At 46.9% G+C, this 26,681-nt stretch overlaps 1 protein-coding gene and 1 long non-coding RNA gene across 6 annotated transcripts in view; one reads left to right on the forward strand and one right to left on the reverse strand.

Moving 5' to 3' along the window:
- Positions 1-33: 33 nt before the first annotated feature.
- Positions 34-17,392, forward strand: LOC143843978 (uncharacterized). 3 transcript variants are annotated; one of them, XR_013233773.1, is made up of 4 exons: positions 34-173; positions 6,866-7,007; positions 16,356-16,423; positions 16,506-17,392. It is a non-coding gene; the product is annotated as an uncharacterized LOC143843978 (long non-coding RNA). The 3 variants fall into 3 exon arrangements; XR_013233772.1 differs by adding an exon at positions 1,026-1,112 and having other exon boundaries at positions 38-173; positions 16,356-17,392; XR_013233771.1 differs by having other exon boundaries at positions 16,356-17,392.
- A 1,934-nt stretch (positions 17,393-19,326) lies between these two features.
- Positions 19,327-26,681, reverse strand: part of RET (ret proto-oncogene) — a 162,942-nt gene continuing 155,587 nt past the window's right edge. For all 3 annotated transcript variants that reach the window (XM_077350867.1, XM_077350866.1, XM_077350868.1), the window contains 2 exons: positions 23,448-23,595; positions 19,327-21,631 (listed from right to left, as the gene is read on the reverse strand). In XM_077350867.1, coding sequence (XP_077206982.1) covers positions 21,474-21,631; positions 23,448-23,595 — 306 coding nt within the window. In that variant the 3' untranslated portion in view covers positions 19,327-21,473. The remainder of the gene's footprint in view (positions 21,632-23,447; positions 23,596-26,681) is intronic.

Genomic DNA, 26,681 nt, shown 5'->3' on the forward strand with positions numbered 1-26,681 from the left:
CAGGCCGCGCGCCCACCCGCCCCGCCCCCTCGGCTGACGTCAACGAAGCTCCGCCCCACGCCGCCGACCGCGCGCCAAGCATGGAGGGGGGTGGGGAAGGCAGGCGCGCGTGACCGCAGTCGCGCCCCCGAATTCAGGGGAGGGGCCGTACGGGCACGCGCGCGGCGCCTCAGGTGAGAGTTCGTGTCTGAGCTGGGGTTGCCAACCTCCAGGTTGAGGCCTGAAGCGCTTCCCGCGGGTTTTTTTACCTCTTCCGACTCTTTTTAAGGGTTTCCCATTCCAGGTGTGGAGCACCTAAACTAGGGTTGCCAACCTCCAGGTTGGGGCCTGGAGATCCTCGTGCTCTTTTTTAGGGTTTCCCACTCCAGGTCCAGAAACACCTGGGCCATTTCTGCGCTGGGGATTTGCCCCGACCTGGGAACGTGTTATTGTGTCCCAACACAATACTGTGTTCACAAACAAACCAAAAAGGTCCCCTACCACCCCCCACAGGGCCACAAAATCTTGCTGCCCTTCCTGGCCTGGCTTCCAGGGCAACCTATATACCCGGTGCATCAGTCTGGGTGTGAAAAAGGTCACCCATTGCAGACTTCGTAGGGCTATCAACTCCAGGATAGAAAAAGTCTGGGAAATGCAGGGGCAGGGGCGGGGGCGGGGGCGGGGGCGGGGGCGGGGGCGGGGAAAGGAGCCTGAAAAGATGAAGGATTTCAGAGGTGTGCAATGCCATTGAGTCCAAATCAGGCATTTTCTCCATATGAACCAATGGCTGTAGGCTGGAGATCATTAGTATGTCAAGAGATCTCCAGGCCCAACCTGGAGGCTGGCAACCTCACATGTATACTACTTCACACACATAAACTTGCTGTGTTGTGAGTATTGCTACAAAGTATGTAAAATCACTCACAGACACCTGTAGCCTCACACATGTTACCTCACAGGTGTTTGGTGTTACATCCTTGCATATAAGGAGGAGTGGTGCATGATGGGAGAATCTCTCACTGTGATGATTCTCTGTTCTTTGTCAGTTATGTCAGTTAGCTGGATCTCTCCAGTAGTCTGTGAATGTCTCTCCTCCTCTGCGCTTGCACGCCTGAGACAGAGGGAGCGTCTTGGTGAGTTACAGTTAAAAAAAAGTGTGTTCTCGTCAAAAATTTGCTTCTGTCAGTACCTGTGAGATTGGCTCTATATTTGGTTTGTTATTACAATCTAACCTCCTGGAACCAAAAAGAAAGAGCCTGCCAGCTCTACATGAATTGTTCTTCTAATTGTTGCTATGAATCTAAGTAAACTTGCATAACAATTATTCAAAGTAAACAGAATGGTTATTTCAAGTAAACACTAAATGCCTAAATTTAAACAAAGTGATCTTAACTGATACAGCTCCGTGGTCTCTAAACAAAACTTCCCTGTTTACTCTGACTGGGATTCTGTGAAGTCTCTCACACAGATTTGTTCTCATATTCCACAAGGATATTGGTTTAAATCACAAACCCAGCCCTAAATTCATTTTTACAGCAACAGGTTCACAACACCCTTTGACAGATATTGGTGTGTTTTTTTTTACATATGCTGCCCAAAATATCTCACTATATAGACTCATACTCAAAAAACTTTTATTGGCATACTGATCTCACTATACACATACAAATTATCTCATAATACATCTGTGTTGCTGTGAACAGTTGACTCACACATATGCTAACACACACACACAGATAGGCAAGCCCATGCATGGCTGGGGTGGTTCCTGCTGCTTCAGAGCCTGGGGTGCCATCTTCCTTAATCAACCACCCAAAGAAAACATGCTCCCTGCAAGTCACAGTTCTCTCAGAACTCCCTCAATCTCACCTGGATCTCAGGGTTTCTGTTATGAGGATAGGAGAGGTGGCTGATTATAAGGTGCTTTGAGATTCCTTTGAGAAGTAAAAAGCAGGGTACAAAAGCTCTTCTTTTTTTGTCCATCTAAATTTATTATGGAATAAATCTTTCTTAAGTCTTTGAAGTACTGCAAGAATACTGTCTAGGAGGTTTTTTTAAATCTTTCTTTGGACATATCTTGCTTGTATTAAACTTCAATTGCAAATTAACTTAAATGCCCTGCTTCTGTGGCACATTTTCAAGTGTTTGAAAGGCTTCACACCATTTTATTGTTATTTATCATATTATGGTATTTCTGCTCCTTTTTCCCCCCAGCAATGCTCACACAGGATTATAAAAGTTAAAAACCAGTCATAAATACAATTTACAATTTATTAAAACCAGCCATAGTAGTATCCCAGCTTCATAAAATTTCCCTCCTAAATAGTTGCAATTTGTCTACTGTGCAAAATAACAGTGATGTGGGGGCTTCCTTGGGCTCATCGCGTGCACAGTTCTACCAGCCTCCATCTTGATCCTCATCTTCTCAGGTTGACCAAAATTATCCCCATATTGTAGATGAAGCATGAAGAAATGTGACTTGTAGTAGTAAGTAGCAGAACAAAGTTTGTGCCCAGTTGCACCTTTCATAGAATCATAGAAGGGACTTCATGGGTCATCTAGTCCAGCCCCCTGCACTATGCAGGACACTCAAAGCCCATTGTAACCTACCATCCCCTTGAGCCTTCACAGAATCAGTTTCACTGTCAGCTGGCTATCTAGCCTCTGTTTAAAAATTTCCAAAAACCCACCACCTCCCAAGGAAGCCTGTTCCACTGAGAAATCACTCTGAGACGGAATTTCTTTTGAATTAATTTCATCCCATTCGTTCTGGTCTGTCCTTCTGGGGCAAGAGAGAACAATTCTCTCCATCCTCCATATGGCACCCTTTTAAATACTTGAAGATGGTTATCAGATCCCTTCTCAGTCGTTTCCTCTCTAGGCTAAACAGACCAAGCTCCCCCAACATTTCTTCGTATGTCTTAATCTCCAAACCCCTCACCGTCTTTATTGCCCTACTCTGGACATGCTCCAGTTTGACTACATCCCTCTTCAACTGGGGTGCCCATCCAAGCCTATCCAAGTTTTAAGCCCATCCAAATTTTATTCTGGGTATAAGCTTAAAGGTGCCACTGGACTCCAAGTTAATTCTGCTTCAGACCAACATGGCTATCCATTAGTGTAGTAGAAGTGATATTTGAACCAGAAACTTCATAGTTCAGCTACCAACATTAGGGCAGTTCTTGGACAGAGCTGCTACTTCCATGGAGGATTAAGTACTCTTTCTACCTCACTTTCAAGTAGAGAAGAACAGTAGTGTCTATCACATGTTCTCGTGCCGGGAATCTTATCTCCATCCTCTCTATCAGCCTTTCTCAACTTTATTTTTTACCATTGAGAAACCCCTGGAACATTCTTCAGGCTTCAAGAACCCCCAGAAGTAGTGTGATCATGCAGAATTTGGTTGGGAAGCAGAGCTGTGAGCATACTCACCTGGAGCCCCACCCCCGTCAGGCCCATCCTTGGCCATTTAGGGAGAGGAAGGCAGGTTGACATGATCATATATGGTCACATCACCCAATACATGTTTAACAAACGTTAAAAAATATATTTAAACTTTAATTAGCTCCCAGTGATTTGGGAAACCCTTCCAGGACCATCAGGAAACTCCAGGCTTTCATGAAACCCTGGTTGAGAAAGCCTGGAATAGACTTTGATGGACCAGGGCCCTGATTCAGTGTAAGGCGGTTTTGCATGGTCAAAATGTCAAGTCTTTTCACCTAATGTTGTGTGCCAGATGGACAATTAGGGGATTAGGGTGAACAAACCCCATAATGCAGGGGTAGTCAACCTGTGGTCCTCCAGCATTTGCTGGCAGGGGCTCATGGGAATTGTAGTCCATGGACATCTGGAGGACCACAGGTTGACTACCCCTGCTGTAATGCTCCCGTTTCTATCTTGGTACACTTCTTTAGGACATGCAGGGGAGATGTTTAATGCACAGTAATCCTAAGAACACTTTCCTCACAGTAAACCCCATTGAGTTGACTATAACCTGTTAATCTCTCATCTAAACATCAGAAGATGCACCTTTTATTATGCCTTTTGATGCAAGGAACTTTGTATCACGGACAATTCATGCTGTAGCCAAATGATGCTCTGACCGTCCTGGCTTTCCACAAACTGCAAAATGGAATGATTCAAGCGGTTTTTCTATTTAGGCAATAGAGTCTCAGTGTTTCACAAAGTCAGTTGGATAAATAATTAGGGACTTCAGATAGTTCACTGTAAGTAGGATCCTACTATGTCATTTCTGCATCATTTACGGTAATCTGTCACATTAACAGTTCTGTTTTTTAGATTTTGGATTCATTCTGCAGCACAGATTCAAGTTTCATTGTTCGTTGAATGTCTCATCCTGTTGACTCCAACTATAAATAACACGAATACAAATCCATCCATTCCATTTTCCATGTGTTTTGAGTCCTCATATGCAGTGGTCTCCAATCCCCGTGGATCAGTCGGTACCGGGCCGCGGCTTCTCCTCGTCCTCTTCCCCAGCTGCTGCCTCGGGGGCTGCCCTGCCACTCTGCCGCTGGCTCACCTTTGGTGCTCTCCAAAGCTGGGGCTCCCCCTCGGCATGGCACTGCGCAGCTGCTGCTGGCAGGACCCCCAGCTGCTGCTGGCAGCACCCCCAGCAGGGGCTCAGGCGGCGGAGACGTCCCTCGGCAAAAGACTCCCCCCCCCCCGGGCCTCAGTAAAATTGTCAAGTATTGGTGACCACTGCTCATATGGACATTTTGGGCAAGGAATGTGGTTAATTTTCAAAGTCATTCCTTTTGCATGCTTAAGTACTGGGAATCTTCCTTGCTTGACTGTCGGTGGCCTGGTTTTGCTTTTCTTTGTCATCCATTCATGGGCCAGCCCCATTATTACTAAACAGAGCAGTTTCTAATGATTTCCTCTTAGTTAAATGCTTTATATGTTTCCCTTGATATATTTTACAATACTAATGCCACCCACAAATCTGGCAGTTAAGAGCCAATGCTATTAGGGAGGGCTGCAGCAATGCAAATGAAAGAGTGTTGGGAGACAATGGTAGATCAACAGGTTAATCCCCCCATCCCCCCGAAATCCAGGTCTTTCCCAGTCCAGAGATGATAAACCTACGTTAGATCCCCTGCTAGACATTAGAATCTGTGGATGGGTAATATCGTGGATCCTGCCAGGCAAAAGATATAACTCAGTCAGTGGTGGAATGTCTGGGACCAGGTTTTTTTTTACCAAAGGAAGGCCAACCCCTCTTTTAAATGTGCTGAAGAGAGCACCAGGGAGAGCAGCTGCTATCCATCCCAATTAGTCATGTAGATTTGTGCCATTAAGAATTTGCTCTTTCATAGCTCAGGCTCTTTTAGGGTTGTACACAGAAGTGGTTTTGCCAGGAGATATTCTTGCCCTGTTCCAAGTGAGATGAGAGCCCACACAGGAAGCATTAGATTGCTGAGTTGCCGTGGGAGTAGGGTTGCCAGCTCTGGGTGGTGAAATGTCTGGAGATTGGGGGGGGGCAGACCCCAGGGAGGACGAGGTTTGTGGAGCGGAAGAAACTTAGGAAGGTATAATGCCATAGACATTCACCCTCCAAAAGAGTCCTTTTTCCCAGGGGAACTGATCTCTGTAGTCTGGTGATCAATTGAAGATCTCCCTGCCAAACCTGGAGTCTGGCAACCCAGGGCAGAGGTCATCTAGTAGCAGACACAGGCATCCAGAAGATCTGACTGAGTACTGCAGGAGGCACTGATCTGGATGGCCCAGGCTAGCCCTATCTCATCAAATCTTAGAAGATACCAGAGTCAGCCCATGTTAGAACTTGTATGGAGGACCACCAAGGAAGCCCAAGGTTGCATCACAGTGTCATGCAACCTTAAACCATCAGCATAATGGCGTAGTGCGAGCTTGGTGTAGTGGTTAGGAACGTGGACTTCTGGCAAGCCAAGTTTGATTCTGTGCTCCACCACATGCAGCCAGCTGGGTGACCTTGGGCTGGCCACAGCACTGAGAAAGCTGTTCTGACCGAGCAGTAATATCAGGGCTCTCTCAGCCTCACTTACCTCACAGGGTGTCTGTTGTGGGGAGAGGGAAGGGAAGGTGAATGTAAGCTGCTTTGAGACTCCTTCGGGTAGAGAACAGTGGCATATAAGAACAAACTCTTCTTCAGTAATATCAGGGCTTTCTCAGCCTCACCTCCCTCACAGGGTGTCTGTTGTGGGGAGAGGAAAGGGAAGGCAACTGTAAGCCACTTTGAGACTCCTTCGGGGAGAGAAAAACGGCGTATAAGAACCAGCTTTTCCCTCTATTATTGCACCTCTGGCCATTCTTCTCCTTCTTGCTGTCTCGCATTTGTCTGCTGCCTTTTCACGCTTTTTACATTCCACAAGTGCTGCTAGAAATGGAGGAAGAGAACAGTGCGCTTTACACGCAATTCTCTTCCGCCGGTCAATCAATCCTGGCAACCAATCCCCTTTTCCCATGTTTTAAAGGGCCTGTGATGCCTGCTATCCTTTTTGTTGTTGTTGTTGTTGTTCCATACTTCTCCGTTGGAACACCTGTGCATCTAATCATAGATGTGTAGTGCTTTCTGAATCCCACCCCTTATGGAATCACAAGTCTTGATACTTAAAAATAGTAATCTCATTCCTGATATTTTTGGGGGTGGGGGGACTTTAGAGAGGCATGCTTTGTATCACAACTTTGGTGAAAAATTATTTTTGGCTTTGCCTGCATACTTGTGCACTTATTCGTTGCTCCAGGCAGTTCACAAAAAAAAATCCTGTCCCCAGGAGAAGGGAGAAGAAATCAGGGGCATGGGTGGGACATTGGAGGCGTAGGTAGTGTTTCTTCACCTCCATACATTTCTTTTGCTGATTGCCTGCTGTTTGCTCTCCTGCAGCTCGCACTTTTTAGGTTGGGGAATCCACTTTATGCGATTCCCCAACTAGCGCTTTAAAATGGAGGATGTAGTGAGCAGTTTGCTGCCTGGATGCTGGATGTTGCCGTTATGCGTAGCGGCCGGAATATTACGACTACCTAAGGTAAGCATTTCACTACATTTAATGGGTGGGGAATTACCCTCATGGTTTGTTTTTGACCCACAACACTGGTAACTCCACAGGGATGATTACCTGTTCCACCCCCATGCTTTAGCCATGATCCAAACTGCATGCTGCCAGCACCTAAATATTGAAAACAGCCGTGTTCTTAGCTAAACAGAGCCCCAGCTTGAAGCTGCCAGGGTCTGTTCCAGATTTTAAGATGCCCTAGGCAGAGAGTTTCCAGAGCATTAGATTCTCCACTCTCCACTACTCTGCTCACCCCTGGGCCCTCCTCTGGCACTGGGTTTCCAGACAACCCCTATTGGAGGTGGGGGTCCCCTGCTGAAAGGCCTCCCCCCCTCCAATCAGCTATCTGGGAGGGGGGAACCTACTCTGAAAAAGAGGAAGATACATGCAACATACAGTGACATCTCCACGTCATTGCCCACATGACCTAGAAGTGACATCATCACATCCAGGTTGTCAAGGACAACGCTGGTATTTAGGTAAAAATTCTATAGTATAAGCCAAATTTAACATAGTTTGGCCCAAACACCAATGTGTAAGATCCCAAAGATGATGACATCATAGAATAATAGAGGAACCTCATGGGTCAGATCACTTAGAATCATAGCATCACAGAATAGGAAGGGACTTGCACAGTCATCTAGTCCAATCCCCTGCCCTGTGCCAGGAGGTATCTGACACCCCCTGACACCCTCCTCCTTTCCCACCCACCGCCATCTCCCTCTGCCCGCTCACAAGCCCTCCTGCCACAAATACTTGCATCTACCTGCAGCTCCTGGGTGCCCAGATTGCGGAGTGCTCACAGGTGAGTGACAAGGGTGGCCCCTGCCAGAAGACCAAAGCCTTGGCAGCTGCCCTGCCTCATGGTGGGGTTGCACTGGCCCCACCTAAGGAACGGGTTGACACAGGAGTCGGCACAGGAGGCACCCTCCAATGGGCCCACCTCTAGAGCAGCCTGCCTCTGGTTTTGGATAGAGATGCCAGCCTCCAGGTGGGGCCTGGGGCTCCCCTGGAATTATAGTTCATCTCCAGAAAGCGGAACTGAGGCGGGAGGAAAAGCTCCTGTCCTCCTTCCTTTCTGCATGTGTCGCAGAGCAAAAGAAAAGCTACACTCAGTAGCAGCCACAGTTTCCATGGTAGTGGGATCAGTCTTGAATGGTTGCTACACGGAGGTAATTTAAGGCCTGTGATGTCAGGCCTGTGAGTGTGGAGCAGCCGTTCACTCCCTCTCATTTGCAGAGGGACTTTTAAGCCTCGTTTTAGGCATTACTGGTTACTTTTTAAACAACAGTCAAAAAAAGTACCATCGGTGGTTCTCTTCAGGGAATTTTTGTTGGGGGGGGGATCCCTCTGCACAGGGATCAGTTGTTTCATTAGCGAAAAGGGGTGCTTTGACAAGGGATCTCTATGCCCTGGACCCCAGTGAGGTCCCTCATCCTCCTCGAGGGGGGGGGCTGGGAGGTAGTGACCCCATGGAAAGAGTCTGTCTGGGGTTTTTGAAGCAAGAGATGAACAGAGAGGGTTTGCCATTGCCTGCCGTTGTGTAGGCCAGGCTCTCTCAACCAGGGCTTTATGAAGCCCTGGGGATTCTTAACAGCTCTTAATATTCTGAGAAGGCACTCTGGGCAGAGCGCTTACTGGGACACCTCCAAGTGTCTGGCCTGTGCTTCCGCCTGCACGGACCAATCCGGGCGTGCCTGGTGAAGCTGGGCCACCAAGATTGGGCCGGCCCCTGGAGTGCCCGCCTCCAGAAGCTGGCCGCTGGCTGGCCGACAAGGAGAGCGCTCCTGCGGCTCTGTGCTTCGCCACTGATTGGCCCGCTCGCAAGCGGCCATCTCAGCCTGGCCAGCAGCGTGTCCGTCGGGCCACCCGCCAGCAGTGCTGCTGCCTTGCCTGACATGCCGCGGGCTGACCAGCTACGGGGACGTTTACCAGCCACCACCGCGACACCCCGCTTGGACACCACGCACCCGCCAAACTGTCACGCCCACCGTGAACAAACTTAGCTCTGCCGCTGCCTGCCCCCTCTGGGAGCAATGCCTCCTGGATGCGATGGGCTTGAAAGCTAGTTTTTATATATTTTTAAAATGTGTTAGTTGGGTGATATGACCATAAACGGTCATGTTGACCCATCCACTCCTCCCAAAATAGCCAATGATGTACCTAGATTGGTGGGAAGGGGAGGGGCCCTGGGTCTGCTTCCCAACCATATTCTGCACCGTTGTGTCACTTCTGGGGTTTCTCAAAGCCTGAAGAATGTTTCAGGAGTTTCTAAATGGTAAAAAGTTGAGGAAGGCTGGTGTAGAATATCCTTAAATATCCTTCCAGGGTTGACCCTGCTTAGCTTCGGGCTAGCTGGGGCTATCCAGGTCAAGGACAGGAGTGACACAAAAAAGAACAGGTACACACCTCTGGAGAGCCAGTGTTGTGCAGTGGTTAAGAGCAGTGGACATTCATCTGGAGAACTGAGTTCGATTCCCCCCCCCCCCCCCCCAAACGAAGCCTATGGGTTGACCTTGGGCCAGTCGCAGTTCTCTCAGGATATAAGCATATAAGAACAAACTCTTCTTCTTCAGTAATATCAGGGCTTTCTCAGCCTCACCTCCCTCACAGAGTGTCTGTTGTGAGGAGAGGAAAGGATTGTGAGCTGCTTTGCGTCTCCTTAAGGTAGAGAAAAGTGAAGTATAAAAACATTTTCTTGTTGCTGAGTCCATTGGAGAATCAAGGCATACTGTTTCCATAATGCACTGCAATGGTATACATATTTCTAAAATACGAGCATTCTCCCTTGTGAGTCACAATGTGAAAAGAGAACAATAATCTAGATACCATGCGGGGGTGGAAGTGACTGAGAAGCCACGGAGGAGAAGGCAACAGAGCCCTCGGAAAACAATCATTTCAGCAAAGGCACGTTATGGATGAAAAGCAGATTGTCTTCTGCTTTTGGGGAGCTCTGAGAAATGAAAAGCGTAGTCATTAGCTTCTTTTGCCAGAGGGCCTTTCCTCAAATTCCAGGCTTCAGAGCTTAATGGACACCTAATTCCAGCCAGGATCCCTGTGCGGTGCGGCTTTCATTGCTGCAAATTAGATATAGACGGCTAAGGCTAAACACACGTGACAACATTTTGAAAGATGCCCAAGTAACCTTTCCACATGCACAGGGGTAGTCAACCTGTGGTCCTCCAGATTTTTATGGACTACAATTCCCATAAGCCCCTGCCAGCAAACGCTGCACTAGAACATCCCTGGTCCCCTTGTGTCATAAATGTACCATCTGGAGCTTTACAATGCTCAAGCCTAGTCCTATTTTGTCCTCAAGAATTGCACTGCAACCATATTTCTACATATGAATTAGTACAATTGCTATCCTTTTGTCCAGAAGCTATTTTCCCCCAGATCAGATGGGCGATGGGTGGAGATTCCCTGTAATTCTGGGGAGTCCTGGGGTTCTTCAAGAGCTCCCCAGGGGTTCCATAGCCTTTCCCAGAAGTTTGGATGCCTGCTAACATCACTGGCTGTCTCCGGAGCCCCCTTCCCCTGTTGCCCTACAGGCCTAGTCTCTCTCTCCACAATGGAAACGGTCAGTGGTCGATTGACAGATTTCCTGGCTCCTCTCTTCTGCGCCCATTTTTCTGAAGAGGCAAGCCACCACTTCCAGAGGTCTTGGAAGCCTGAAAAATATTCCAGGCTTTCTGCCACATTCAAAAGGCTGAAATGGCTGCTGGAGTGTGTGGCTCGGTCTCAGGGCCGGCATCAGGGTGCCCCAAGGTGGGGCCTAGGGCTTCTGGTGGGGACCTGTGCAATGGACCGTGCATCTCCCCTGTTGCCAAACTGCCCTTTCCCCACCCTTTTGCTTGCCTGGCCCCAGCCACAGCCACTGCCCAGCATTGCCAGGGAACAGGCATGTGGGCCATGTTGGCATTTGTGAGTGCAGGTGGTAAGGGGACTCATGCACAGGATGTGCAGATAGTATTATTATTATTATTACTACTACTACTACTACTACTATTATTATTATTATTATTATTATTATTATTATTATTTGGATTTATTACCCACCACTCTCGGCAAAGCCAGCTTGTGGTGGGTTACAAGATGAAAACTACAATCCCCTAAAACCAATAATTAAAACACAAGTACCAAAGACAGCAGCAACCAACCCACCACATACCCTCCACAGGGATTCAGGGAACAGCTGAACACCACAGATGACATGTGGTGGAATACTCCTCCATTGGGGGGGGGGCGCATAGATCTTTTCTTTGCCCTGGCCTCAGCCATAGACCTGGTGGAAGAGCTCCATTTTGCAGGCCCTGCGGAAAGCTGAAAGCTCCTGCAGGGTCCACAGCTCACTCGGGAGCTCATTCCACCAGAAAGGGGCCAGGACCGAAAAGGCCCTGGCCCTAGTTGAGGCCAGGCGAGCCTCCTCAGAGCCAGGAATGACCAGTAAGTTGGAACCTGCAGAGAGCAAGGCCCTATGGAGGGCATAGGGCAACAGGCAGTTTTGCAGATATGTGGGTCCCAGACCACGTAAGGCCTTAAAGGGATCCCCAGCCAGGTGCCCAGCACTTTTCCTGGTGCCCGCTAAGTGGGTCAGGTGGAGGTTTTGCTCCACAAGACTTCTGACTGGCCCTTGGAGAGTTGATTGACTGTGCAGATGAAATGGTTGCTTTGGCAGCAGCTGACCCTGCACAGGAGTCATCATCATATGGGTGAAAGTCAACTATGTCCTCCATTTTGTGGCTTGCTGAATCTCCTGCTGCAGCCTTTTTCTGCCTGTGCCCACCACCCTGTGTCAGAATGCCACCAGCTCAAAAAGACTGGAGATCCCTGGGGTATGTTGGAATATGCACAGTCTGTAGGGTGCCAGATTCAACAGCATATGAGGAATATTGCACCAGCGGCATTGGAGGAATTGTGTAATCTGATTTAGATAGGAACTTCCTGGTGTTTTCAGAGTTTCCTCTGTGTCCTGATTGGCTCAGCCGAAGACTTCCTGCTCCTTGGAGCACTCTGCCTCCCAGATGGCCTCCAGAACAGTTTTTCAGTTGGACAGTTAGGACTATCTCCTTCCTATCTCACTTACAGCATTGTTTCCTTCTTTATAAAGCTATTTTATTCTTCAAGCAGCTGGCGCTTCACCCCACTTTGCACATTTTACCTCTATCAGCATGATTTTGTGCTGTGGCTTCGTGCTGTTTTATCCATTCCACACACTGCATTTGCTGTTTATCACAACATGCTTTCTAGTGATCTTTCACTGTGTCATTTAAGAGTTTTGCCATATTTTGCTCTCAGGGACTTTATTCCATATTTATCCACAGCTAATCTACAGAAACTTTGTGCCTCCAATTTCTAGTTCTACTTGGGGCCTGCAGGGATACTGTCAGATCGCTGCCTAACAAATTTGGAATCCTGTAGAAGCTTTAAGACCAGCACAGTTTTATTCAGTTTAAGACCAGCACAGTTTTGTGTGCATACATTGCACACTTCCTCAGATACAATAGATCCTAGCCCAGTTACAGGAATCCTGAGTGTGCAACCCTGATCTCTTTTGCAGGCTTGACTTACTCCTGATCGTCTTGCCAGTCAATCTAGTCAGTGGAACTATTTGGGAACAGTTCTTCCACATGTCTGCCCTTCCCGTGCATTTTCACAGTTGGGGGTCAGTTCATTGTCTTTTAAAGGAGATGTACTGTCATCATTGGAGAGGGTGCCTCATTTCAGCTGTAACTTGACAGCAAATATATGTAGGCTAGGGGCGAAGCCCTTTGCACCCAGTAATGCAACAGGAGCTAGGACACAGATCTGCACTATGTCCTTCCTGGGTGCTGGTCCTCCTCCTCTTTCTTGAGATCCAGCACAGTGAAGTGGTTAAAGAGAGACAAAGAAAGCAAGCAAGAAGGATAAAGAGAAGGAAGGAAGGAAGGAAGGAAGGAAGGAAGGAAGGAAGGAAGGAAGGAAGGAAGGAAGGAAGGAAGGATCATACACATGGGGGGGGAGAGGTCCACAGATGACATCTCCAGTCACCGCCCTGGCCTCAACCAAACACCTGGTGCAAGAGCTCCATCTTGCAGGCCCTGTGGAACCTAGCAAGCTCCATTAGGGCCCTTAGCTCTTCTGGGAACTCATTATACCAGGTTGGGGCCAGGGCTGAAAAGGCCCTGGCCCTGGTTGAGGCCAGGCAGATGTCCCAGGGGTCCAGGACAACCAGCAAGTTCATACCCACAGAGCACAGGGCTCTGCGGGGGGCATAAGCAGATAAGTGGTCCCTCAGATAAGTGGGACCCAGGCTGCATATAGCCTTGAAACCAGAGCCAAAACCAGAACCTTGACTTGCGTTGATCCAGAAGCAGACTTGCAACCAATGCAGCTGCCGCGGCACCAACTGGATGTGGGCCCTCCAAGGTTAGGTTCTCCCTGAGAAAGATGCGCGAGAGCTGACAGAAGTTTGGTGACTGGACAGGTGGACCGGCAGATAAGAGAGCAGTTGGCAGCTAGGCAGTGAGAGGGAAAAGAGTGTGTCTGATTGAGTGAAACTATGGAGAAGAGCTGCTTAGAGATGGCCGAAAAGAGTTAATTTTCAATAAAGGATTCCAACTGCAAGAATAGGAAAACAATTCAAAAGTTCAAGGGAAAGGAAACGTTACCTTTACCTTACTTTCTTCAGATGATCACCTCGTACCAATTTCAGCTTTCACTTCAACTCTTACCAGTTCAGACCTCTGAGCCCCCAACTTGGCCTTTGCATTGGTCAAACATCTTCATTTTATTGTATGCTAATTTGCTGCTCGCCCTCTACCTCTATGGATCAGCACACTCCATTTCACTGTATAGAATCATAGAATCATAGAGTTGGAAGGGGCCATACAGGCCATCTAGTCCAACCCCCTGATCAACGCAGGATCAGCCCAAAGCATCCTAAAGTATCCAAAGAAGTGTTTGTGCACACAAAAGCCTGTACCTTGAATAAAACTTGGTTGGTTTTAATGGTGCCCGTGGACCCAAACATCTTCCACCTCCAGTATGTGCAACTGTGAATTCTGTTGATTCATGGTTGCACTCAAACCCACCCTTTCGGCATCAGCTCCCCCTTTCCAGGGAGATTTGTACAGACGTATGGTATAACTCATGCCAAACCTTGATTTCAAGTACCTGATGCCCTCACTTGGATGGCTGAGGCTAGCTTGGTATTGTCAAATCTCAGAAGCTAAATAGGGCTAGCCCTGGTTACTACTTGGATGGGAGACCACCTAAAATATCCAGGATTGCAATGCAGAGGCAGGCGATGGTAAACCATCTCTGTTTGTCTCTTGCCTTGGAAAATCTTTATGCGTTTCCATAAGTCAACTATGATTTTATGGCACTTTCCATAGCATCTGACAAAGTGGACTGTGATTCATAGAAGTTCATATTGAAATAGATGTCCTTAGTCTAGAAGTCTGGAAGGTTCCACATGTTTGATTGTTTCTCGCATGTAGTGTGGCCAAGCATGATAAACAATTCTCATCAGATCAGTAACTCAGATCAAGCAGAAGCACTTCAGGTACACTCCAGGATTATCTGGGGCCCATAGAGAGCAGCTTCTGTGCTAAACTGTGCCCCACAACACATTTTATGAGAATTAAAGCAATGGTACAGGATCCTAACAATATCTGTCATTCACTGAAGAATCCTAAATTGTTTCAAGTCATTTGGAATGACTGTTGCTCTAGCCCAGGCTTCCTCAGCCAGTGTTTCGCAAAATCCCGGGGTTTCTTGACCACCCTAGAAGGGTTTCCCAAATGGGTGGGAATGGGTTAATTAATTTTTAATATGTATATTAGAAAATTGTTAAACACTTATTGGGTGATATGACCATGTATGGTTGTGTTGACAGGCCTCAACCAAAAAATGGCCAATGATAGGCCTGGGGAGAGGCTCCAGGTGGGCATGTATACAACAATGCTTCCCAACCATATTCTGCATAATCACACCACTTCTGGGGATTGCAGGGAACAGATCTTCTTAGGGCGGTAATACAAGGTGCCTTCCTGGAGAACTGCTGTAATCAACCGGTGAGGAACATACAAGACAGGTTAGATACAGTCTAACTGCACATAAACCCTGCCCCCGTCATACACAGTGCTAAGAAAAGGCACAGGAAAGAGAACATGATGGATAGTGGGAGGCTATTTCTGGCAGAAGCGGCAACAGCTGGGAGCACCTTGAGGATGGGAGGCCCTTGCACACAATAGAAAGAACAAGGGACCATGGGTCTAGCTGGGAAACTATCTGGAAAGGCGTGTCCTCAGGAGTCTCCAAAGAGAGGTGTGATGCTGGCACCACTGATTAGAAGGCAGCTGGAGGGCTCTGGGTGGGCTAGGCATTGTAGGTGGCTGGACGCCCATTTTTAACGGAACAGCAGAACACAGTATTCTGCCAAGTACGCTTCAGGGTTCAGTTTCAGTTCCCTTTTTTTTTTTAACCTAGAGATCTCTCTCTGACAATCTATTAGCAAGGGTGGCCAAACTGTGGGTCTCATGGTAATTGTAGTCCATGGACATCTGAAGAGCCGGCTTGACCACCCCTCATCTATGGCCACAAGCGTGCAAATGCAGAGGGCCATTCTGCACAAGTTCAAAGTAGCAGAAGGCTTACTAATGGTAAACACTACTAATTTGCCGTTCCGCATGACGTCGCACACATTCTGCAACACTCCTGCAACACTAGCGCTAAAATCGCTTCGTTGTAGTGATTTCCAGTGAATCCAGAAAAGTGGATTCACCCTCAGAAAATCGCTACACTCCTGCCAACAACCTGCAACACTTGCGAAAAAGACCTGTGCGTTCTCAATGTAGCGGCTGCAACAAAGTCCCTCCCCCTGGCTTTCTCCTCCGAACTTATGGTGAAGTGCTCCATTTTTTCCCCCTCAGAGCGAGTGGGGAAAGCAATGAACCAGCGAGGCGTCATTCACCCAGTGAGGCTTCTCCGGCTACAGTCCCTGCACAGAAGTGCTTTAAAGCTCTCCTAGTCCCCAAGCACAACACAGCCCGATTTGCAAGTTCCCTTTATTTTCGGCCGAAAATCGTGCCCATGCGGGGGAGGGGATTTTTTTCACTTGGGGGAGCGTGGTAACGATGACTCGCCAGCTCACATGCCTGCTAGATGGGTCTTTACGTTAGGAAGAATCAGGGCATATTTGTTGCAACGTGTGTGTGTGTGTTTTTAACTGTACTTAAAGGGGCTTTTCTGGAGCATGATAACAACCGTCCATTGGCTGTTTGTTTGATTGACGGCCAGGGACAGGAACAAGCACATAAAAAATCGCTTCCTTTCTAGCGATTTTTGTGAGACCAGAAACCTGTGGGGAACGAATGAAACGCTACTGGATTCCACTACAAATGCAGGTATGCGGAACGCCGAGATTCCACTATTTAAAATAGCGTTTCCGCTTTGTGAAACCAATTGGCAACATTGGTCCTTGTGCAGAAAGGCCCAGAGAATTCCAGAGATGCCTTCGTTTGACCATTCCAGTTTCAGGAGAAAAAACTCAGGACGCTTACAGGTGATAACATTCTATTGCCTTGTTTTTCTTTGACAATTCTTATTCTTTCATGATTCACATTGTTTCCCTTTTGTTCCTTCTGATGCATGTAAGCAACCCTATATTCTGCTTGGAGGTTTTATACTAATGTTGTCATCGAATCCCCACCAGTGGGACATTGGACTGCCTTGATAGGCTTGGTTCTTCCATGAGAAGTAGAACTGACATGGTTGCTATTTTGAAGGACGTGAACGAACAGTTACAGTCAAAGACGACTCAGAAGTCAACAATGGCAGCAATACAGAATGTGCCCATAGATGTTTATGGCAAAAGCTAGCAGAAGGAGTGGGGTGTTGGTCCTGGACTCCTTGTTTTCAGTGAAGGCCCAGGTCACCAAGGTTGCCCGCCTATTAACACAATTTAGGATCCCCTCTTGCCAGTGAGTTTTGGTGTGCCCTGCATGGGCAATTTGATATTATTAGATACTTTGTAAATGATTGCTGCTATCCTTCACAAAGGTACAAAATACAGTAATTGAAAAAACTGACACACAGTCATTGATGAAGAATTGATTTCAAAAGTGAGCAATAATGGGGCTCATTTTTTACTCTCCTTGATTTTGAAATACATTAAAGCACATGTGATTGTCCAACACCAACTTATTCCTTTACTGAGTTTCTGCAGTTGGCAGGTCTTTTGTTTCTACCATTTTTGCTAGGTGCAGCAGCCACACCTTACCTGTTGATGCCCAACCTGGCCACTGTGATCCAGTTTATACTACTGCAATTCGCTCTATGCAGGGTTATCCTTGTATCTGATCCAGAAACTTCAAGAGGTCCAAAATGCAACAGCTGAGCTCCTTACAGGAACCAGGTGGAGAGAGCACATTTGACCAGCTACACTGGCTCCAGATTGAGAACCAAATCATGTTCAAGGTGTCGGTACTGACCTTCAAGACCCTAAATGGTCTGAGATCTTCATACCAGCAGGACTGCCTTTCTCCCATATGCCCTTCAGTGGAACTTATGCTCGAGCATGCAAAATCTGCTCAAGATCCCCAGCCCCGAAGAACTAAAGCTGGTATCAACCAGAGTCTGGGATTTCTCCTGGTAGAACACTCTCCCAAGAGAAATCAGAGCCCTGTGGGGCCTAGAACAGATCTGAAGGGCCTGCTAGACAAAGCTCTTCCACCCGGCCTATGGTTAAGGCCTACAGAAACATTAGCAAAAACTGGCCTCCCTACATAGGCAATAACACCTGGACGCCATATAGCTAGTTCAGACTCAGCACTTTATTCACTCCCCCTCGAGCCGGACGGAAGGTGGTGAGCCCCTGGGAGTTTTAAGGCAGATTGGTTTTAATAATATGTTTTTATGTGTTTTTATTGCTCAAACAATTGGATCAACATTGTAAGCTGTACTGAGCCCATGGGGAAGGGTGGTATAGAAATTAAATAAATAAAGCCAGTAGAGTGTGCCCATTAGTGGAAAGTCAGCCCTGACTTTTGTAGTTGTGACCTTTCCTTAGGCACTCTGGGAAAACTGATGACTGTTAAATTAGAAAACCAGAAAACTTAAATTGCTCCAGTTTACAGCAGCCACTGGGCTCTTTTGAATTCATTCCCATTTTTATTGCTTGTGTATCCCTGTAGTTTGCTCCCTCTAGTGGTTGATTCACTATTACATCACTGTATGCCTAGCATAGGAACCTGCAAGTTAAATCTGCAGGGAAATATGCTAGGTCCACAGCAATCTAAAATTTAATCAACCACTAGAGGGAGCAAAACATGTGTGAAAAAGCCCCCTCCCCCTAAAAAAACAAAAAGCAATAGACACACACAAGTTAGCAAAATGAGAATGCAGAAGAGACAATGTCTATTGGTTGCTGTTGGGGTAATCTACACTCGCTACACTCTGTTCCCAGGTACAATTCAAAGTGTGGTTCTTACCATTAAGACCCTAAATGGTTTTGGGTAAGGGGACCTGAATGCAGCTCCTATCTTTTGCCATCAAGGGCAGGAGGAACCAAAGGAAAAGCTATAACAAAGGGTAGTCTGAAGGTAATGGGGAGTTTAGAAGGAGACGCCGTCCTAGTTACTCAAAACAACCAGGACCTGACTCAGAGGTTTTCACAGGGATCACATATTGTTTGATCCCCTTGGTAGCACACAGAATGAATCCTGACCTGACTACTTCAGATGGTGCATACCCAATGTGGCTCTGTCCTTTCATAATATAGAATTAGTGTTGAACTGGCCATCCAGGCTAACTCCCAGCTCAAAGCAGGATCAGTCTAAAGCATCTGTGAGAAGTATCTGTCCAGCTGCTGCTTGAAGACCGCCAAAGAGGGGGTCCTCAACACCTCCTTAGGCAGGTGATTCCACGGCTGAGCTACTTAGACAGTGTATTTCCCCCCTGATATCTAGCCAGTACCATTTTATGCACAGTTCAAAGCCATTACTGCAGGTCATATCATCCGCTGCCAGCAGGAACCTTTCCTTGCCCTCCTCCAAGTGACAACCTTTCAAATGCTTAAAGAATGCCATGCTGCCCCTCTCAGCTCTTCTCCAGGCCCTCTCTCTCCAAGCCCCTCAGCCTTTCCTCATAGGGCTTAGTCCCCAGGCCCCAGATTATCCTCGTCACTCTCCTCTGCACCCTCTCCATTTTGTCCACGTCCTTTTTGAAGTGAGGCCTCCAGAACTGTACAAAGGACTCCAGGTGCAGTCTCAACAATGCGTTCCTCTCCAGAAAAAGAATGAACCAGCACATCTGTTCCATGAACTTTTTTATTATTTGAGATGACTGCTCGTTACAGTATACACAGGGCTGTTTCACATCTCTGAAGGCAGTAATATCGACCTTTTTTGTTGTTTGTAAACACAGTATCTAGCGTAGTAGTTAGCTTATAGAAAGAAAACGTCGTCCTGCCTCCTTTCTCTGAGCAGAGGCTGGCTTTCAAACCATTTTTTCCATCCTAATGAGGTGTTTGGAGCTCTTGCATGAAGAGAACAGTTACAACATTTTGGCAATGTGACTCATGGATTTCTGGAATAATGGAAACAGGCAATGGAGACAGACGGAACCACACAACAGAAACCGAAGAGACAGGAGCAATACTTTGGTATAATTTTTGACTATGCAAGAGGACCCTCAAATGAACATTGGGTGATGGTGCCAGCATTCTTTAGAAAAACAAGCTTTTAAAAAGTTCCCTTCTCCTTAATGTTATGAAATTGCAAATACAATACAGTCATGGGATGCCCTGTCTGTAAACCATCTCATAAAAGCTCCGTTCAAAACACCACATCAAAGTCAAAATGTCACATCCATTATTAGCTTTACCCTTAAGAAAAAATACTTGAGACACATTTTCCATACTTGCAGAGAAAAATGAACATGTCAAAACAAAGGAACAGAGACTCAACGGAAGTGAACATTGCCGTTATTTGTCTGCAAATGTTCTGCGAGAGAAAATGATTGGGAGGTGTGTCAGCTACACGTTCTCTGGAGGCCAGCCCAGTTGGAACGCTGGTTGCCTTTTAACCAATCAGGAACCAGGCTTGAGAACACATGTTTCTCACCGCGGGCCTCTGCCCCTTCCGTACCACCATATATTTGACCGTGCTTAAGTTAGGATAATGATGGTTTCTACTTATCCAGGATTTGAAACTGCAGAACAAAGCGTTGTTCTGGATCTTGGGCTAGAAGCAGGGGTGGCCAAACGGGGGCTCTCCAGATGGTCACCGACGGCAATTGCCATGAGCCCCTGCTGCCATCGGAGAGCCACAGTTTGGCCACCCCTGTTTAGCCGTGAGTGTGGTTAACATTACTGTTAATAAGCTGCAATTAACAGGGGGGCAGGATGTCCAGGGACATGTGCTGTAAGGACATGTGCTTTCTCTTTCTCGAGGCAGACTCTCAGCATCTCGAGCACACGTTAACACAGAGCCATCTTTACACCTGTGTCACTTTACACCTTTGGCTGCGTAATGGATGGTAGAAATTATGAATCTGAGCTGAGCAGACGAAGGCCCAGGGGGCATCACTGCAAACCGAGCCCCTTCACTTTAGCTCATTTCAAGAAATCCTGAGGAGATTTTGAGACATCACTAAAACAAACATGAATGAAAAGAACATGACGAGATCACGTCTCTAAATACAGCATATCTGGTATTAAAGTTATCCATTGTGCTAAAGGTTAGAACAGTTCAACCTTGATTTTTGTAAAAAACAAAACCCTCTCTTTTCGCATTAAGACAGAACAATATATATATATATATATTATTTTCTACAGGTTTCCAAGATTTCTAATGTTGACTCTCAACACTGACCCGAATCGCTCAAAAACTCTTTAAAACTCAGAACTTATTAACTGCCAACAACATGGTAACGCTGAAGTCTGGAGCAAGCTCAGGAATTTTTCGGAGCAAATTGTTCCCATTGTATAATTTGTGCTTCATGCTTCGCTCAGTTTGCCTTTCCCCCTTCACAACAAACACAGAAGTAGCAGTTTGGAAAGTGACACCAGGGTTTCTCCCCGCAGCCCCTTCCGGACAGTTCCAGTTCTGGGCCATGGCTGTCTGCGCTAAGTCCGCCAGCCATGAGCGGGAACACAGATACCAAAACGGACTACTTGGAGACGGGCAGGGACCAAAAATGGGCACTGGAACTGTTCACACGACCCCACTTGATATGCTTTTAACAGGGGAGAGAGTCAATTAGAATATTCATCATGACGGAGCGGGGTGGGGATGCCACAGTAGGAACTGCCAAAAGGTAGGGGAAGGGTCCCTCCCCCCCCGTCTAGAAACTCCTGTTCCCGTTACTGGTTATTATACAAAAATGTGCCAAGGGGAGGGCCCCTCTGGACCCCTGCTCCCCCTCCTGAGTCCATTACCTTTCACCAAGACACTGTTAACTATCAAACTTGTCCATAAATTTTGCCGCTGAGGGTGAAACCATCCAGTTAGCATATACACTATCATTTGCATATCTTGAAAACACAGACATAGGGCCATCGCATCTCGTGAGTGGAACGGGGCTCTCCTCAGGCCAGTTCGGGTATGACATGCCTAAAAATGAAAACAGATAATTTTTTCTGCACTGAAGAACCACAACTTCATGTGCAGACAGTACGGCCCTTGGCAAAACTCCCTTCACGACATTGGCGAGCCAAATTTGCAAAACGGGGCAGGGCGCGCACGTGTGTCTCCCCTGCCCCCCCCTAGAAAAAAACACAAATAAGAGACCTGTGTTTCAAAGGCACTGGAAACAGCAAAAGGTGCAATGGGAGCCCAAAAAAGGATGGTGAGAAAAATAAAATAAAGTGCACTTTGGGGAGATCCCGGGAGACGCTAAAGTCTTTGGATTTTTTCATGGGAATACCATGGCAGGCTGGTTATTGCGGTGGAGTATTCCTTCGATAAAATAAAGTGCTCAAAGTCGCAATAGGCCTAGGCAATCCTGAAAGCACTTAGCATGCATGTTTCAGTCCTGAAAACACATACTTTTCTCACTGAAACCCACACAACCGGATGTAGGCAGGTTAGCCCGGGGCTCAGTAACCTTGCAGGGACTGACTTCTATGCAATCCAGTGCGGCTCTAGCTCTTGTTCCCCAGCCCCCCTCCCGAATGGCTTAGTTGTTTCTGCTTTGTTTGTGGGGAAGAGTCATGACTGTTCAATGGCAAGGGATGCATCAAAATAGCGATAGGCCAACGCCACTCAAAGGGCCATTCAATGAGCTCCTTGACTTCTAGCCTATCCTGATGATTGTAACAAAAAGGCTGTTAATTTGGGAACCCAAATATGAACCCAGTTTGACAATCCGGCCTTCGAAATGAAACCCCGACTCAATATCTAGATGCTGACCATTTTTTTAAACGGTGGGTGGCTGGGGGTCTATACAGCTTAAATTAAAATAACTTCCAAGAGTTATGAAGCATGAATTGGATTATGAGAGCAGAAAATTAAATCAATAAAAGTAGGAGTTTTGGCAAGAACCGTCTTTACTGTCCATCTCACACCACCACAATATTAAAGCACATTCCTTGCGACAACATTCAAAACATGGCTCAAATGCTGACACTGTTGTGAGAAACCAAAATGTAAAAGAAAAAAAGCATGTGAAAACAGCAGAGGTGGTTGTGTTGCAGCCCTCCCTGGTGTGGCTTCCCAAAGAGCTCCAAGGCTGCATTCACTCTACGCTGACTTCCCCGCATTATAAGCAGACTCTCCGCCAGCTGCCTCTTCTCTGTCCCGCCTCCTAAATCCCACTGCTTCCTAGGAAGCCACTGGTGGACTCAAAAACTCAAAACATCCACAGGATGGTACGGATTCGGGAATCCACCTGACTACAAGTGAGAAGACTATGCAATGAATTCTAACTCTGAAATGTGGGAGAAAACCTCAAACTTCCAGCAGAGATCAATTAAAGAAAAAACTCTTCCTCTTAAAATTTGAGATGTAAAATGTTAAGCATTCCCACCCCACAGATGTATGATAGCATAGACTTGAATATTTGCTAACATTTGTTTTAAACTCCCCCTGAGTGTACTTCCCTGATCTAGGATTTATTTCATAGCATACAATACATACCTAGTTCCGATGCATGTTTTCACATCCTTTTAAATTTTAAACGCAGCTGCCAAAAACGGCGAAAGGAAGAACCCAACGCAGAGTTGGACAGTGACAAACGAAACAGACAAACAAACAAACCAAAAGAAAAGACTTGGCCAAGCAAATTTTGGTTGGCTTCATTCAGACAAATAACACTCTCAAGGGCGTTACGGAGGGTGTGAGGACAGTGCGGAAGAGAATCGCTGGGGTGGGGGGCGTGTGTGTGTGTGTGCGCGTGGCTAGAATCTAGTAAATGCATGTGAAATTCTACCATAGAGTTTGTTTTCAATCCATGTGGAAGGGAGGGTTCGAGGGAGGGGAGCATTGTTACAATCCACGAGGGGCGTCTCCTCTTCTGACAATCCGTCATCGTAAAGCAAGGAGTCTGAAGGAGTGGAAGCGGCAAGGTCTAAATAGTCCTAAGCAGACAAAGAGAAGGAGAGCATTAGGGCTGGCTAGCAACGCTGTTCTTTGGTAGGGTTGCCAACCTCCAGGTGGGGCCTTCAGGCCTCCAGGAATTACAACTGCAGAGTACAGAGATCAGCTCCCCTGGAGAGAATGGCTGCTTTAGGGGGCTGGCTCTACAGTATGATACATTTAAAACCAACCATTTATTAAAACCTTTATCCGCCCCCTATCTTCTGAACAGAGATCAAAGAGGCTTACAATATAGATAAATTACACGAAATATTTTTTTTCTAATTTATGTTGTGAACCTTCTTGAGCTCTATAAGGAAGAAAGGTGGTGAAATAAAGGTTTTAAAAACATAACATTTAAAAACATACAAGCCAATACTTGAAATCACATCTCTCATCTCCCCATCACCCCCCCCCCACCCCCCAGATCTTCAGGGATCTCCCCATGTGGAGCTGGCTAGTGTTTTCAATGTGTATTTTGCCATCCCTCCAGCCGAACAACAAAAAGGCTCTCCGTGGTGGGGATGAGATCACCAGCAACTTGGGCTTCCTCGGAGAGCAGTCTCCTTGGCGACATGTTTGTTTGGAGTAACACTAGCCACGCTCCCGCAGACATATGCTCAATTAGTGCTCCCCACAAGTGATCACTGCTCCTAGCCAGCAAGTTAATGCCGTTAGTCTGGCAGGCGGCCTCAGAAACCCTCCCTCCCTCCCTCCCTCCCCCTTCCCCCTAATCCCCTGCCTCTTCCCAGGCAGCAGAAGGCTAATAAGGGAGAGGGCCAGCCAGGCAGGGAAGGCTCCCGAAGCACTCAGTGCACCGAGATCTTTGCTTCTGCTTCAGGAGGGCCGGGTCTCTGTGATGAATCTGGCATGTCAGCAGAGGGTAGGGTTGCCAACATCATTCAGTTCTGCTGAAATTATGACAGATCTCCAGGCTAGAAGATCAGTTCTCCGGGAGAAAATGGCAGCTTTGGAAGGCATGCCCATTGGTATGCCATGGAGTCCAGGAGAAATGGATGGCCTGTAGTAGCATCACACCCACAAAAAGCTCTTTCTCCCCCCTTTCCCCAAAGATCTAAAAAATGTCCCCAGTTGGAGTTGGCAACTATAGCAGAAGGCCTGCTAGAATCTGAAAGATTCCCACCCCATTCCATGAAGCTAGGCTGTAATTGCACAGGAGGCTTCAGAGCTAGTCACAACTGGTATGACACGCAGGGTGGGGAAAGTTTATTTATTTTATTTTTCAATTTGTACCCCACCCTTCCCAGCACGCCAGCTTGAGGAAGCTTCCAACATTATTTCATAAAAACATAAATAAAAAAATTACAGACAACATTAAACTTTAAAACCATCACCTTAAAAACTATCATGCCAGCTGTATAGACTGCATGTGGAGGAATGGGGAATGAGACCCAGCTTGCCAGTTTAGAAGCTGCCGCTCTTAACCACCACACCAAGCTGGGGTTAACATGGCCCTTCCCTTTAGCTGTGAAATGCACATTATTTGGGGGTACTTTGCTCAGTGCACACAATGGGTTTCTTGGTCACAGCACCAAAACCTTGGAATTCCCTCTACTAGTTTTAAAACTAGTTTCTTCTAGTTTTAAACTTTTTTGTTTCATTTGACAACCCTCCAGTAATGGTTCTGGTCCTTCTTTCCTGGTTCTGGTGGTATTTTATGTGCTTTGATTAAATTATTTTATCATTTTAACCTCATTTAATTGTTCAATTGTTTTAATGTTTTTAGGGGAACCCCCTTGGGGACCCTGGTCAGATGGCAGCATAAAAATGATTTTACTCAACAAGAGACGAGAGTGTCTTTGTGCAATGGATGCACTATTACAACCAAACTCTCGCCTAGAACCCTAAGTACAGGAGAGTCCCGCTTTCCAGCTACTCAAAAGGTTATTATGATGGCCTTACTGATTAGAGTTTTGGCGACCTTGACATTTTGGCACCCATCTACAAAATCCAAAATTCCAGTTTTGGCACTCTCCAAAATGGGACTGTTTTATGATTTGGGGGCGGGGGGCATCTTCTGTCTCACATGGCAAGACGTCTGCCACAAGTTTCACACATTGTTTCAGCAACTATTTGGATACTGCATTTGTGTGAAAGCATCTAGTGTAGTGACTATTTATTTTTATTTATTACATTTATATACTGCCACTCCCAGCATGCTGACTCGTGGCAGTTTACATCCAATAAAAAAATTAAATCATCATAAAACCACATAAAACAAACATCAAAACCCCAAATGTCCTGCAGGAAGCATCAGAGAGGTGCAGTTAGCATATTAAGTGAGCTCGCGAAGTGCGCCGGAGCGCACAATCCCTAATAAGGCCTCTCTCCTGTGTGAACGTTTCCAACTGAGCCTTTGCCCCTATAATCGTCCCTGTCTGAATCTCTGTCTTATGTTCATTTTAGTGGATGATCAGATGAGGCACATCTGATGCTTCAGTGACTTGATTGGAATCACTTGGCATTTACATTCAGCGACAGAGCAGTGTTGATCTGCAGTCAGACAGCGGAATTCAAGTCCACTGGCACCATAGACACCAGGGTTGTGTGCTTTGGCTGCCTCGGCAATCACCGAAGCCTGAAGCAGCCAGCGCCACGGTGCAGGGAGGAGGGACAGCGCGCTAGCTGGCAGCCTCTGCAGGGCTAGCCTCCTACGCACCACTTTGGGCTTCGGTGATCACCAAGGTGGCTGAACTGCACCAAAGTGCAAAACCCTAATAGAGACCAGCTACATATGGGGAGGGGGGATCAAGGGAGGAAGGGAACTTTGATTCTCCAAAGTTTGTACACTCAAAACCTTGTTTGGTCTCTAAGGGGCTACTGGATTCAAATCTCGCTGTTGTTGTTTATATGCAAGAGTAAACAATGTATTTCTGAATCTGCCTAGAAAGCCTAGATGGCATAAAAACAGAAGCTCTTTGTGGTGTTTGTGGATCTGCTGAGAAGTGAGCTTGAAGTCCAAGGCATGGTCCAAGCAGACACGTAACTGACCAATCAGCTTAAACAAATGAAGACTAATCTGGCCAATGGCATATTGCCACGCCTGAGTCCATTGTGTCAGTTGTGT

The sequence above is a fragment of the Paroedura picta genome, chromosome 8, assembly GCF_049243985.1.
Source record: "Paroedura picta isolate Pp20150507F chromosome 8, Ppicta_v3.0, whole genome shotgun sequence".
Taxonomy (NCBI): domain Eukaryota; kingdom Metazoa; phylum Chordata; class Lepidosauria; order Squamata; family Gekkonidae; genus Paroedura; species Paroedura picta.